The 16,252-nt window shown below is 37.1% G+C and overlaps 1 protein-coding gene across 3 annotated transcripts in view; it reads left to right on the forward strand.

The window, feature by feature from the left end:
• The window catches only part of SLAIN2 (SLAIN motif family member 2), a 71,735-nt gene extending 60,128 nt beyond the window's left edge, over positions 1-11,607 (forward strand). For 2 of the 3 annotated variants that reach the window (XM_019741041.2, XM_019741039.2), the window contains 2 exons: positions 8,685-9,003; positions 10,317-11,607. In XM_019741041.2, the coding sequence (XP_019596600.1) occupies positions 8,685-9,003; positions 10,317-10,383 (386 nt within the window). In that variant the 3' untranslated portion in view covers positions 10,384-11,607. The remainder of the gene's footprint in view (positions 1-8,684; positions 9,004-10,316) is intronic. The other variant, XM_019741040.2, reaches the window with a different exon arrangement.
• Positions 11,608-16,252: the final 4,645 nt, after the last annotated feature.

A 16,252-nucleotide genomic window follows, 5' to 3' on the forward strand; every position in this document is an offset into this window, starting at 1 on the left:
GAGCAGATAACACTCCTTCATTTTATGCCTTGATTCAAGTGTAATTCTCAATATCCAAAACTGAGTAAACTATAACCTGTCATAATGTGGGCAATAGAGCCTAACTTACTTAATCCCTGTATTTTAGTTAATTTATAAGGACAGCTTAGGAGACTGTTTTGAGTGGCACTGTTGAGTATCTTTCCAGAGAACTCAGCGGCAACAGGCAAAAAGGTGCCATATTCTTAAGATAAGGCATGGATATGACATGCCTTATAATTTGTGTAATATTTTACATTTACCAACAATTTACACATATTACTCAGTTCATTTCATAATTAACCTATGATATTTGCTAAGCTTTGTTTTAATTAATTTACATCTAAATATTTCTTTTCTCTTTTGGGGGGGGCAATGCAAATGATTAGTACTTTTTTATTTTGATTTTCATATATTTATTGCTGGTATATAGAAATACAGTCAATTTTTGTATGTTAATCTTCCATCCTTTGATTTTATTGAACTGAATATTTCCAGTTGATTTTTGTAGGTTCTTTGGGATTTTCTACATAAACAATCATGGAGACAGTTTCTTTCTTCCTAATCTACATGCCTTTTATTTCCTTTTCTTGTTTATTGCACTGTCTAGAACTTCAGTACTGTGTTGAATAACAGTGGTGAGAACGTATGTCATTGCCTTGTTCCGATCTTAAAGGGGAATCATTCAGTCTTTTATCATTAAGTATAATATTCCCTGTAGATTTTTTTGTAGATGCTCTTAATCAAGTTGACGTTCCCCTTATTCCTATTTTCCTGAGAATTTTATCACGAATGTTTGGATTTTGTCTGATGCTTTCTTGCATCAGTAGATATGATCATGTGATTTTTCTTCCTTAGCCTGTTTTGTGGTGGATTACATTAATTGTTTTTCGAATATTGAACCAACTTTGCATCCTGGAATAAATCTCATTTGATCATGTTCTACATATTTTTTTACATATCACTTACTTCTATTTGCTAATATTTTGTTAAGGAGTTCTGCGTCTTTATTAATGAGGGACATTGGTCTGTAGTTTTCTTTTTTGAAACTGTCTTTTTCTGGTTTTGATATCAGGGTAATAGTAGCTTCATAAAATGAATTGATGTGTGTTCCCGCCTATTGTATTTTCTGGTAGAGAGTATGTACAATTGGTGTTCATTCTTCTTTAAACATTTGTTAGAATTTCTCAGTGAAACCATATAGGCCTGTATATTTCTTTTTTGGAGGTTTTTTAATTACAAAAATCAATTTCCTTAATTATGTGGCTGCTGAACTTATCTATTGCATATCAGATGAGTTGTGGTAGTTTGTGTGTTTTGAGAAATTGGTCGATTTCATCTAAATTGTCAAATTAATGTCTGTAGGAATGTAATCCTTATGATCCTTTTGATGTCTTCAGGGTCTGTAGTGATATCCCATTTCATTACTGATACTGGTAATTTGTGTTTTCTCTCTTTTCCTTCATCAAGCTAGTTGATTTTATTGTCCTTTTGAAAGAACCAGCTTTGTTTCATTGATTATTTTCTCTATTTTTCTATATTCAATTTTATTAATTTTTGTTCTTTATTATTTCCTTCTGTTTGCTTTGATATTATTTTGCTCTACTTTTTTGGGTTTTTGAAGGAGGAACTTACTAGTAACTTAAGACTTTTCTTCCAAATTATGACACAAATTTTGATATTTTGTATTTTAATTTGTATTCCATTCCATGTACTTTTTAATTTCCATTGAGAAGTATATTGTTGAGAAGTATATATCTTTTTGTTATCTTTTAATTATTGGTTTTTAGTTTAATTATATTATGATCAGAGAAAGTATTCTTTCACTTCTTTTTAAATTTGGGGGGGTATTGCTTTATGGCCCAGGATACAGTCTATCTTGGTGTATATTCTGTGGTCACTTGAGAAGGATGTGTATCTGCTGTTGTTGAGTGGACTGTTCTATAAATGTCAGTTAGATCTTGTGATGATGGTGACACTGAGTCCCCCAGATCCGTGCTGATTTTCTGTCTAGTTCTACCAGTTGCTGAGAAGGAGATGTTGAAATCTCCAGCTATAATTGTGGATTTGTTTATTTCTTCTTTCAGTTCTATTAAGTTTTTCCTTCATATATTTACAGCTTTGTTGTTTAGTACATACACATTTAGGATTGTCATGTCTTCTTGGTAGTTTGGCTCTGTTATCATTGTGTATTATCTCTCTTTGTCCCTCGTTATTTTCTTTTTAATTATCTGATGCTGACATAGCTACTCATGCTTTCCTTTTGTGTTGTTTGCATGATATGTCTTTTTTCACCCTTTTACTTTCAGTCTATGTTGTTATATTTGAAGTAAGTTTCTTGTAGACAGCATAAATTTAGGCCATGGTTTTTAATGTACTCTGCCAAATCTCTGTCTTATAATTGGTGTAAGTAGACCATTTACATTTCACATAACTATGTGCTTAGGTCCCCCATGTTATTTGTTGTTTTCTGTTTCTCATTTCTCTATTTTCTATTCCCTGCCTTCCTGTGGGTTACTTGAACATTCTTTAGAATCTATTTTGACTTGTAGTGTTTTTGAGTGTGTACATTTGCACAGTTATTGCAATGGTTGCATTATCTTACATTATGTATATATAACATGATGTTATGTATGTCACAGTCTGTTGGTGTCATCATTTTACCAGTTCAACTCAAGTATATAAACTTTCCTTTCCTTCATGTCACTTTACTTTGACCCATTTATAATTGTCTTAAATATTTCCTCTACGTACATTTTCACCCACTTCAGTGTTACAATTTTTTCTTTAACCTTTACATATAATTTTGAAATCTCAAGGAGAGGAAAAGCCTGTTGTATTTGCCCATATTTTTGCTTTCTGATATTCCAAGTTTCCTTCTTTTTATCATTTCCTTTCTGTTCAGAACATATTTAGCCATTCTTTAGGGTAGGTCTGCTGGCCACAAATTCTCTTGGTTTTGTCTTTTTTTGTTGGTGTTGGGTTTGGGGTTTGTTTTGTTTTGTTTTGTTTTTGGTCTGAGAATGTCTTGATTTCCTCTTAATTCTTGTAGGACATTTTCTCTGGGTATAGTATTCTGGGTTGATATTTCTTTCAGATTGAAAAATATTGTGCCAATTCTTCTGGCCTCTATGTGTCAATGATGAGAAACCCACTGTGGTTAGAATTCTTTTTCCCCTACAGATTAGTTGTTATTTCTCTCTCTTATTTCAAGTTTTTTTCTTGTTACTAGTTTTCAAAAGTTTGACTATGTGTCGTGGCATGGATTTCTTTTATATTTATCTTGTTTGGTGTTTACTAAACTTCTTGAATCTGTGGATTTATGTCCTTTACCAGATATGGGAAGTTTTCAGTCATTATTTCTCAGCATATGATTTGTTTTCTCTCTCTTTATCCTTTCTGTTTAGGACTCTGATGACTTGCAAATGTCAGGCCTTTTGTTAAGAGTTCTATAGGTCCCTGAAGCTCTCTTTATCTTTTTTTCAGTCCATTTTCTCTCTGTTGTTCAGATTGGGTAATGTTTTTTTGTTCTATCTTCCAATTGACTGATTCTTTCCTCTGTCCTCTCCATTTTGATGTTGAGCACATCCATTGAGTTTTTTTTAATTTTGGTTACTATTTTCAGTTTTAAAAGTTCCATTTGATTTTTTTTTTTTTTTTTTGCTGAGACTTTCTATTTTTGCAGATTTCAAATGTTCATGATGACTACTTTAAAATCTTTGTCAGATAATTCTAACATCTGTCTTCTTGGTATTAACATCTATTATTATTTTTTCATTCAGCTTAAGATCTTCCTGGTTCTTAGTATGATGAGTTATTTGTGATTGAAATCTGGGCATTTTGTTCTATGTTACTTGATTCTGGATCTCATTTAAGCCTTCTCTTTTTTGTCTTTCTCTGATACCACACCGGTATTTAGTGGATGGGGAGCAGGGACATTTCTTTACTCCTAGTTGGATATAGAAACCCAGGTTCTCTGCTCAGGCTCTGTTGACACCCAAGGAGGAGGTGCCGGCTTGGTGGAGGTAGGAGTTCTTGCTCCCCACGTTGTCTCTGCTCACACTGTGGTAGGGGTCGCCTTGTCACCACGAACGGTCATGAAAGTCCTGACTCTCCACTAGGCTTCCTGTGATACCAACACAAGGGGAGGGGGAAGAATACCTCATTACTGCCTTCTCTGACCCCTCCCTGGAGAGGGCATTGCAGTGCCTTGTTAAGCTTTGCAAACAGAAGTCTAGGCTTCCTGCTGTCCTTTACTGGCAGGGGTGGGAGTAGGGCCACAGTTCCTTCTGTGTTGTTTGCCTGGAGTTGAAAGTTATTATCTAAAAGTTTTCTTTCCTAATCCTTTGGCTAGAGAGCAGGCTGTTTTGGTCTGTCATACCCACTGGCTTCACCAGGTTGCCAGCTTCTTCAGCTCCAATGTGGGATGTAAGAGGCAGAAAGAAAACCCTGGGACTCATTACACATCATCCGTCAGGTTTCAAGGTTCTTAGGCAGTTTTTCTTCTCTCTGCCTTTCAGACTCTTCATATGTCTGTTTTATAGGTAATGCCCAATGTTTTAAATTATACATAGTGGGAGAAATAGGGGGAAATACATCTATTTCATTTTCCCAAGCAGATGTCTGAGATTTATATTTTTAAAAAATTTCGGGAGACAACCATTTCCCTAGCATAGCTATTAATAGTAAAATGGTAGTCAGAAATGTTTCCAGAAGGAAAGATGCTTTTCACAAAGCTTATTTTTAAGATAAGATTTGAATAAAATAGTCAAAACATTATAAATATATTCCATTATATTTAAGGCTGTCATGTAGAAATGCAGCACTCTCCGCCTCATCAGTGCTCGGCCTCATTTCACTATCCCCTTTATGTCAGTCACCATCAGAAGGAAGCCCAGGAGTCCTCCGTCTACCAGATTTGTCTTTCACAGTGTCTTAGCGCATCTCTTAATCTGACCTCATTTCCATCTAACTCCAACTCCCCGGACTTTTGCAAATTACTTTTTGGAACCCATCAACCTCCTCTGAACTTTACTATCTTAAACCTGTGTCCCCACCAAAACAATTCTGGTTAAAAGACTCCCAACTGTGGTAAAAGCTAGAACTGAAAATGGCTTTTCTGGAGTTGGTACTGGAAGGAATAGGGCCAATCCCCACCCTTAGGTAGTGAGTTGAGGAATTAGAGACGTAGAGCCTCGGTTTTCCAGTGAGCCTCCAGGAAGACGGTGAAATCACTTGGGTAGAGACTGGTCTGGCAAGGGCGACAGAGAGGGGACTATAGAGAATGGAAGTGAGAAAACACTTTGATAGTCACCTATAGAAAGGGGAAGATGGATTACGTAAAGCAAAAAAAAGCCTTCTGTGAAGGCCGTGAAATTTGCAGTTCAGCGGTACTTGGACCCTGTGGACACCTTCCATTTTCTTCCAGAAGAGGCTGTGTAGCAGTCGCTAGGAACCTGGACACACTATTGCTTCGAGAACCGTATTCCCAGCTATGGCTGTACTTTATCTTCATTCCTCTGTCTGTTTTTAAAGGTCTTTTAAACTTTTTATATTTATTATTCATTTTTAGAAATATAATTATGGTGTGGTGTTCCATGATTTTTTTGCCCTGATTGGGTATTTTTTAAACTACTTAGATATGTGAGTTTATAGTTTTCATCAAATTTGGAAGATTTTCCTCCATTCTTTCTTAAAATCTTTTTCTGTCCCACTCATACCCTCCGTCCATCTATTAGACCACATGATAACTGACCTGTAAGTTATTGAGGCTTTATCATTTGTTTTTTAGTCTTTTTATTCTCTGTATGCTTCAGTTTGGTTAAATATTACTGTTACGGCTTCAGGTGCTTCTTCTGCAACATCGAAACTATTCCCACTCACTGAAATTAGCATTTTTGATATAAGTTTTTCATCTTTAAAAGTTATATCTAGTTCTTTTAAAAATCTTTTGTTTCTCACCTCATTATGTTTACATTTTTCTTTATATCCTTAAGCATATTCTTTTAAAGGCCTTGCCTGCTAATTCAGTCATCCCTGTGATTTTTTGGTCTATTTCTATTGACTAATTTTTATTCTCATTTGGTTATCATTTTTCTATTTCATTATATGCCTACTAAGTTTTATTAGCTAATGGACATTAAGAAGTTTTACGTTGTTCTGTGTTGGCTTTTTACCTGCTTTTAGATAACGTTGGGCTTTGTTGTGGATCAGTTTGAGCTGCTATAGCAGGAATCGGCAAACATTTTCTCAAAGAGCCAGATAGTAAATATTTTAGGACTGTGCATGATATGATCTCGGTTTTTTTGTTGTTGTTTTTTAACTAAAATTTATTGGGGTGACAGTGGTTAGTAATGTGGTCTCTGTTGTGCTCCTGCAGCGAGAAAGCAGCCATAGGCAACATATAAAACATGGTGTTGCCGTGTCCTCAGGCAGCTTCGCTTACAGAAAGTTCACTTGCTCATGCCTAGTAGTTTGCTGACCCCTACTTTGGAGGCTTGTTTTCAACATTTGTTAGAATGGATTTAGAGCAGCTTTATTCTAGGGCTGGCTTATTTCCTGTGGAGTGTCTCCTGATTGCCCTGGGTGTTCGGCAAGGATTCTCTACTCTAACTGGTTGAAACTCAGATGTTTCCTCGTCTTCTATGAGCTTTGCAAATTGTTTACAGGACTCGGTCCTTCTTTGCCCAGTCGCATGGAGCTCCGCTCGGTACACGCACAGCTCACTATTCAGCCAAAGATTGAGGCCGACCCCTCAGCTGAGCTGTAGTCTCCTGGAGCAGCGGCCTCCTCTAAAGTGCTCTGTCCCTCAGATTCCAATGTTTGTCTTCTCAGTTCAACAAGATAACTTTGATCTGCTCGGCACCTCCTCCTTGCTCTACAGTCCAAAAAGTGTCTCCAGTTTCCCCTCAAAAAAACAAAACCAAAAAGACCAGGCTGCTCCCAGGGCACACATTTATTTCCTTTCTTGCAGGGTTACAGTCCCGTACTGCCTGTCGTCCAATATTTGAAAACTGTTTTATATATTTTGTCCAGTTTTATAGGTGTTTACAGCAGGGAATTAAGCCCCTCCCCAGTTTGCGGTCATGGCAGGAAGCTTCTATGATGGTTTTAAAATAAATATCTGAGTTTTATTCTAGATTAGATTTTCTGGGGGTGGTGCCAGGGCTTACATACTTTTTTTTTAAAAAAAAAAAAAAGCTCCTTGGGATTCAGACACACAGTCAAGTTTGAGAATCTTGCTTGGCTCTTGAGTTTTTGGAGCCAGACAGAGATAATTTGACTACAAGTACTGAGGCCTCGTATATCTTAAGTTCAGAGGCGCTGCCATTTGGGACTCTGATCAGACAGAGGCAGGGAAGATCCGCTGGGAAGGAAAGAGGCGATGTACAAAAGTGGAAGGTAACTTAATGGAAGGTAGGAGATGGATTTCCCCTATTTTGGAGTTTTGAAGCTAAGGCTTAACCTCTCTTCTTACTCCCAGACACCAGATGAAAAGTGACCAGATCCATCCATTCTTTTCTGTCCTACCCACTACCGTAGTAGATCTTACTGTTATTTATATCCTTTAGACGGATTAGTAAAAGAGAAGGATGAAGTGTAGAATGTTCCATTTTACTGTCTTAGGACCAAGCCCTGTCCCACGCTTTCTCTTCACTCATACTCTCCCCGAAGCAATAGAGGCTGAGAGAGAATAGGGTGACCTCTTTCTGATCCATGTCTTCCCCTTCCCTCATTCTCTCTGAACCCACCCCAGAGTTCTTTGTTAGGTAAAGCATGTTAAGGTAATATGTTTTGTTTACACTGTGTGTAGCCATCCATGGGCATTTAAAGAAACTAAAACGGATGCCCTTCCAGAGGTCATTTATCCAAACAGAGTAAATAGGGAAGGGTGAATATGTCTGTCCTCCAGGAGATCTGAACTAATAATGCTAAGGGACCACCACAATAAAATTTATTTGAACTTAGTTTGGCTTAAAAATTAGTGCAAATTCTACATTTTATTCTTTCACATATTCGTATTTTAATATGAAAGTGTTTTGACTTACTGCTTAGTAGAATTGACATTTCAGAGAAATGAACTATCTTTATCATGTGACTTCATGTACCTCTAGATGTGCCCCTAGATTAATAACTTCCCTATTTGCTGAAGCACAACTATAGAAGCAGTCAGGTCTTTTTGCATTTTTAAGAACAACTTTTAGTTTCTAAATTTTAAGTTACATTGTAGGTGGTAGAGGACTTGGAGGAATAGCCACCCACCAGATACCTGATCCATGTTTACATGAATGTATCTTTGAGGGGAACATGCTTCCAAGTCTAGCAAGCCATCTGGTGGCCCACCTCTCTTTCCACCGCTAGAATGTGGCCCAGGTTAGTGCTTCGTGGAGCAGAGGACGCAGTGCCTGCTGGCCCAGTTACTGTGCTGTTGCCAAGGATGGTTACCGGCCTCTGAGTGAGGACGGGGTTACATAGGGGGCACCAGTTCTTTTTTTTTTTTTTTTTAATTAGTCCAGAAAATAGTCCTCATTCCTTGCATTTCTATAGAGTGGGCTTTCGTGAATACAGCTATACTGTGTCCAGTTATCGAGTGTCATATAAAGCAGTGGTTTCAACTTATACTTGGTTTCTACTGAAAAGACTGATTTTTCTTTGCCATTCTGCAGTACCTTCTCCAGGCAAATTCCGCTCCCCTGCAGCACCATCTCCTTTGGCTCTCCGGCAGCCAGTGAAAGCATTTAGTAACCATGGCTCCGGTTCTCCTGGTAGCCAGGAAACAACACAACTCACACAAACCACCTCGTCACCTGGGCCTCCGCTGGTTCAGAACACGGTCCCAGCAAATCCTCCCAGCAATATCAACAGCGCCACTCTAACCAGACCTGCAGGGACAGCCGTGATGAGAAGTGGCTTGCCCAGACCCAGCGCCCCTTCTGCTGGGGGGATACCAGTGCCTCGCAGCAAACTTGCACAGCCTGTCCGCAGGTAAGTGGCAGATGCCCCGTGTCCACATGCTGAGCGTAGGAAAGCCCGGAAGTCCCCTCATCTTTGCATGGGTAGTGAGCATAGAGTGTCATCAGGGTGTTCCCACTAGACTCCGAGTACAGTTTGAATAAAACATTTTTTTATTGGTTTAAAAGAAAACCTCACTTGTGACATTAGGATATTATGCTACTTTGGTTTTGATTATATTTGCCCAGATGCCTAACATGATTAAGCATCTCAGAGAACTCCTAGAAAAATCTATTAGAGCCACTCAATTTGGTTGTGATATTTGCTCATTTTGAATATAATAATATTTAATAAAATTCAATATAATATTCAATATTAAAGTCTAGAGTAAGATTTAAGATAAAATCTAGCTGCCAAGTCTGACTATAATCCAGGACGGTGGTTTTGCAAACTTTGCTACAATTCAGAATCTCCTGTGGAATTTATATAAATATAGAGGCCTAAGTTCTTCCCGCAAAGAAGCCCAAAGTCTGTGGGGATGCTGTTTTATGTTTGTTTAATCTGAAGGTGATTCTGAGCCCAGCCAGGCTGGGGACCATGCGCCTGTAATCTTCATCTACCTTTCAGGAATGTGATTACCACCATCAGTAAATTTAGGTGTCAAATAAAACTTTATTTGCATTAAAAAAAATGCTTTCATCCCCCAAGCATTTAGACTGAATTGCTTTTTATTCTAAGATAAACATGTTACATTTCTGAATTCAGTAGTAGTGTACAACAGCTTTGTGCTATGCACTGTCCTAAGTAACTTATCTGTACCTTATTAATTTTTACAATAACACTCAACATGTAAGTACTGTTGGTACTCCTTCTTTTCATAGAAGAATATTGAAATTTGGTGAGGCTAAGTAATTCTAAGACAACACAACTAATAAGACCTTCAGTTCCAAGTATGTCTGACTTCCAAGTCCTTTTAAGCACCACTGCCTTCTGCCTAGTGACAGTGACACTAAGCTTCGACTGCCACAGTCAGTACTCTTCCCCTCGAATGAAAGCAAGAGGCAATCCATGCAGTTTGAGGAGATGAGACAATCTTTTCTTTAGTAGCTATTTTAACAAAAAGAGGTTAGTGAAGTCTGAGGCCCAGTAAAACTTGCGAGTTGTGGAAATACTGAGTGTGGGATGGTCGTGCCGATAGCTGTTTAGAGCTTTGATCTCAATAGTCCCTGGAATCGCCTCCATTGGATTGTGATGCTGCCGGCAAAGTAGTTTCCGTCTGTGGGAGGTAGTGTGGTAATGTTTCATTCAGGCCTTGCAAATCACTTTATAAAATTGCTTTATTTCAGATCCTTGCCAGCTCCTAAAACCTATGGTAGCATGAAAGATGACAGTTGGAAAGATGGCTGTTACTGACCAGCAAAGACAAGAAAGCAGAGGTCCACAGCGTCATGGATACCCCTTCACCAGGCTGAAAGGCAACTTTTATATGCAGACTGTTCAGATAAGACTCTTGGGATTTATAAAATCCCAGCCCTCTCTGTCTTAATTAGCACAAACTGACAGAGATGATCAAGCAGCACTTTAATGACATTTAACATCAGATGTGTTTGGTAATCATACAATCACTCTCCATGGAATCACTTTTAGTTTTGTTTAATACAAACTAAGTCGATTTTTTAATATTTGACCGACACCAATATCTGGGCAAACAAACTAATGGATGCCAAAGAGAAAATGCCCATTTGTAAATGAGAGAGTACCTTTGTGCACAAGAAAATGGTGAATGGAAGCTATCCAAAACTTCACATTCAACGTAATTTACTGTTTAAATGGTATCAATAAATACTTGTTTTCATGAGAACTAATATTCTAATTATCTAAAATGTTTCACTAGTGTTTCACAGGTACTCTAAGAAACTAGACTGAGATGGAGGTGGATGGAGTGGGAAGAAATCTGGGCTAGAGATTTAAAACTTGATACCTAAATTTGGAACAATTCTATAAATTATTTTTGCAGACTCATTAGAAAAATTGTCATTTTGTTTAATTGTAAGTTTTGGATGTAGCGCCACGTCACCACCACCAGGTAGCATTACCGCGTGCATCCGTCATGTTGCATCGACACATCGGATTTCTGTGTTTGTTTTGATTGCCAAAAGGGCTCAATGTCAGTTGTACAATCTTTCTAACTTTATAGCTCCTGGCTCAGGAAAGATAGCCTTTGCTATTGAAGCCAACTTCTCCACTTGCTGTTATCTGTTACAGAACCAAGAGATCTTGTTTTTATTGGCAGGTTGCTATGATGGGAAAGAGCAAGTAACATGTGTCTTTATTCTTGATATAAATACCACCACCTCAGTGCTTATAACCTGGAACAAAACCATACAGTGAGGCAAGGGGAAATCTATGCACTTAACTTACAAAATCCCTGGCAATGACAGTTATATTGTTACTGTTAAATGATACAACGGTCTGTTATGTGGTAGGAAAACAGCCTTCTGAATCCTGCCTAAGTTGGTCCACTTTAAACTGAGTAACTGTATAAACATCCTTTGAAAATACTGTCCCTTTTGACTTAGATTCTGCCTTACATCGTTTTTTGCATTTTTGGTAATAAATGGAACCTACTACATGTGACTAACGTTTAAATACTTGCTCTCTAATGGTCCTTATGTATACCCTGGGAAACACTTGTTTCGGTTTTATTAGACTATTACCAGACTGCAGCGTCCTTCTGTATCAGGCTTCTCGTTTTTCATGGTGAGATGTCTGTTTTTAAATATTTAATTTGAACAGCTCTAACATATTGGCAGTCAGGTCACGTAAAGGACTTTAGAGATTTGAACATAAGTTCATTTCCTGTTAGTCCAAGACATTCTGTAAGTTGGCAAAAGAAATTGAGAGAGAAATGGGAAGCCTGATATTCGGGTAGCATTGAGGTTGACATGTTGAGGGAATGATAAAACTAAGACCCCTGCCGTAACTGACACCGTGGTAGTCTATTAGCTTGACAGGTAGGGAGTCATTCAGTCAGCACAAGCAGCTGGAGATTTAAACTGTCAGTGCTACTGGATTTGGGTGTATAATTCAAGGAAGAAATTTTATCCTTGAATTTGAGGGTGATGGGGGTAGGTCAGGAAAGGATGGCGCCAGAATTCCACATGATGAACAAAAAAATGTTGCTTTTCAGAAGAAGATAAAGCATCTGCTTTGGGTGTGGGGGGCATACCATGTAAAAATCTAAGCAAAAGAACTAGCCACTTTCGCTTTTTAAAACCACATATACACAAAACAAAATAGGTCTCAGTTTTCTGTGCAACATTGCAAAAACTATGTGTGTGTATGTATATATATATATATATGTGTGTGTGTGTATATATATATATATATATATATATATATGCTGCAATCTAATAATTAAGAGGAAATTTAACTCTATTATGAAACACCCATTACATTTTTAAGTTAGATTATCAGTTTCAAAAGGAGTATTCAGGTTATTTAACTTTGTTTTTAAATGGCTGCATCAGAAAAAAATGTCTATTTTTTTTATTAAAATATTTCATCACTTGTTAAAAATGTATTTGGATCTGAGTTGGGTAAAGTATTATTTTACCTGCTGTTTACTACCACAGACTATTGGCTTTTAATTTCCTAAAGAGAAAAATTGCCTTTTTACTAGAAAGCCTTTGTGTGTTGCCAATTTTTCTGTTTGGGAAAATCTGAGGATTCACTGTGGTTAGTCTTACAGGGGAAATGTGGATTTGATAATCTAGTGCCTATGATTTTAACTTATGTTTGATATATAGTAGTAGGGGTTTTATGAATGTTGATTATTTTTTTGTGCCAACAGCCCAGAATTGTCACTTATATGTAAGCAGAAAGAGATGAGCTCTGCTTCCAAAGTTATTTAATTTTCTCAGTGTTTGAATGTTATTTTTGTGTGTGTTAATAAAAGTGTAAAAAATTGGAAAAAATATAAATATTCTTAACTCAAGCATTTGCTGGATCATTTTTCTACAAAACTTGTTTGTAATATAAAACACTCTCTAAAGAGTTGACTTTTTTCAGTTTTCATACCCTGGAAATCACATTTTGTAAAACTGGGGACCATTCATAATTGTCAGATACTTTTTAAAATTATTATCTCAATACATCACTTTTATAAAAAAGTTTTTTTGAAAGGAAATTAGATACATATGTGTCCCCAGATGTTTGTATAACTAGAATGATCTAGACTATGTATGTTTAAATTAACTTTTTATTGAATGTACAGGCATCAATTTTTGACATTACGCATGGTCCTTTTAGATCACATGAAGTTTGATTTACAAACATTTCGATAGCCGAACTTGTACGTGTGGTTGCCTCCTTAATAAACAGCCTGACCATAATGTTTATTATTAAATTTATATGTTTTTTCAAGTGTTTTATTAATCTGGATATGGTGAGATTCTCCCCCCCCCCACCTCCGCCGCCAGTTGTCTACAATTGGTTTTAATAAATTTCTCAGTTGATTTTTTTTAAACACACAAACCAAATCATATTGCCCTTTCAGATTTTATCTTCATGAGGTTGGAATGTATCATGTTATATTCTCTCTGTCCTAGTTACTTGATATTTTGATTATCTGGAGTAAATTTATAGTTTGTATTCAAAATTGGTAACTGGAACTTTTTACCTGCTGTGAATTCATATCTAGTTAGAAAAGCCAGCATATATGAAACATGCAAAGTGCCATTGTATAAGAGTTTCCAAGAGGGAAAATGAATACATTTTCCAACCAAATATGAGTATTTAGTCGATCATATGCATCTTTTCTCTCATGGATGAATGGGAAAAATCAAGAATTGTACATGTTTAATTAGTTCCCCCGCTTTCCTTTGGAAGTTTTTACTGTCCTCCATGCTACAGTTAGTCTCACTAATGAGGCATAGAGAAATGACCCTTTATGTCTGAATTTTTCTCCCAAGCCAACCTAAAAATTTAAAAAACACATTTGAAACTAAATGTCAGTATACTTGTAAATCAACAAATGAGAAGTTTACTTAAACTTGTTATATACCCAGTGCAACAGAAAAACTTATATGGAGGTTCTGGTGAAGTATTTGCTATATCAAAGTTCATCTTTGAGTTCAAAATGCAGAATAAATGCTGGAAAAACCAACTTGGAGGGAAATAGTGAACAGGATGTTCACATGAGCACGAAGCCAAAATTAGCACCTCCTAATGTATTTTGTATTTTGAATGACCCTAAATATAAGTCTGAGTGGACTAAATGAAATGGCCCTCTGGTTACTAGTCTGAAAACCAAAGACTTCACTCGTGGACTTGACTTAACACAACCTGGTTAAAATTCTAAGTGATGCCAGTATGAAACTGGTTCTCTAGGTACCCTGGGCAACCTTAACGTTTAAAAAGTAAATAAAGTTTTATTTCTTCCGATTTTGAAACTAATTTAGATTCATTTATTTAATAAAAAACCTGGAAATATTAAGAAATATAAAAGTGAAAATGATCCCACATTTCACCTGGGGATCCTGCAATCCAGAAATATTTAAGTGCTGACCTAACATGGTTTTAAAATACTAAGTGGAAGGGTAAAAAGTCTTCTGTTTACAATGAGAAAATATTTTTCACTTACAATGCTGACGTGTGTTTCTGAACAGAAAGGTGTACATTAACTACCACTGAAAGCTTGACACATATTTCTCAATTCCTGATTACAGATACTCCTTGATTTAAAAAGAAATCATATAGTTTGTATCTTATGACATTAATTGGTTTCTCCTAGGAAAAATATAGTAAATTATAATGAAGAAAAAGCACTTAATGCATAGGTAATCAACCATGTAAATTTGAGGATATTGTCTTTTTCTTTTTTTATGAAATTGGGAATCTTATTCATGGTTGACAGTGTAACTTTTTCCTAACTCTGATGTCACTGACAACTGCCATCATTTAGATGGATTTTCTGATGGAGGAAAAAAAAAAAGGCAGTTCCAGGAAGAGTGTACAAATACTAACTCCAAAACTTTACCAAATCTATATATTATCGTAGTTCTTCATACAGTATCTTTTATTAACACTTGAACTTCCCCACACACACAGTCCACCAAGCTGTGAATTGACAGCATTGGTTGTGTACAATTCCAATTTTAAAATAAAATACCTTTGAAGAAATAACAGGTACAACCAAATAAAGAATCGAGATAATCTAGAGTTCTCAAACTTTAGAATCACCTTACAGGCTGTTTAAAAACAGATTTCTGCACCCCATCCCAAGCACGACTGTTCAAAAACAGAACTCTGGTCCCGAGAACTAAAATTCTAGGAATCGGCTTCCCCAGCACAGAGCAGGTGCCCATTCCCGGGCTGGCTGGGCCCAAGTGATGGGAGTGAAGTGAAACCCACGTAGCTCCTATGGAAATCATATGGATGGAATGAGGGAAAGACCATTTCCCCTGAAAATGGTGCTGTCCCCCAGGAGGTGGGCCTCGTCTTGGGCAAACAACGATAGGTCCACACCACAGGTGTCTCAGAATATATGGTATAAAATGACTTTCTTGTCAGTGGTCACATTTCCTGGAGGGAACGTGTAGCGAGAGCGAAGGTCCTGATTAGTATTTGAGCCATGGGCTCAGCCGTGCATGGGGCCCAGTTTCATGCCTGTTCCTGAATTCCATGACGCACCCCAGTAGACTTATAAGTGCCCCTAAGTATGCAGGTCGACTGAAGCTAAGATTTTGTCCTTTGTCCCAGGAGAAAGGGCTAATTTTTCAAAATTTTTTTTGTAATAGGTTTCATTTAATATGTGCAGAAAAGTGTAGGAAACGAATGTTCAGCTCAATGAATTACTGTGACTACATGTGTAACCACCATGTGGGCAAGAAACAGACTGTTCATAGCACCCAGAAGCTCTCCTAATGCCACCGGCTAATCACTGCTTCCTTCCCTCCAAAGATAACAGCGATCCTGACTTCTAACATTATTTTTGAACTTTATATAAATGGAACCATACATTTTGTAATTTTTTTCCCACCTATCTTGTTTTGATTAAAGGCTACATATTGGGTTTCTCTCAGACTCAGTCACCAAACAAAAGTAATGTGAGAGTCACTTACGTTGCTGATGTTGCTGTACTTTGTTCTAACTGCCACACTATATGCCGTCAGATAAATACATCCCAGTTTGTCCGTGCTAACGCTGGAGGACTCTTGGCTTGTTTCCACTTTGAGTCTCTTAAAAAATAATGCAGCTTTGGACTGCAGGCATCGTCAAA

The sequence above is a fragment of the Rhinolophus sinicus genome, linkage group LG02 (genome assembly GCF_036562045.2).
Source record: "Rhinolophus sinicus isolate RSC01 linkage group LG02, ASM3656204v1, whole genome shotgun sequence".
Lineage (NCBI taxonomy): Eukaryota > Metazoa > Chordata > Mammalia > Chiroptera > Rhinolophidae > Rhinolophus > Rhinolophus sinicus.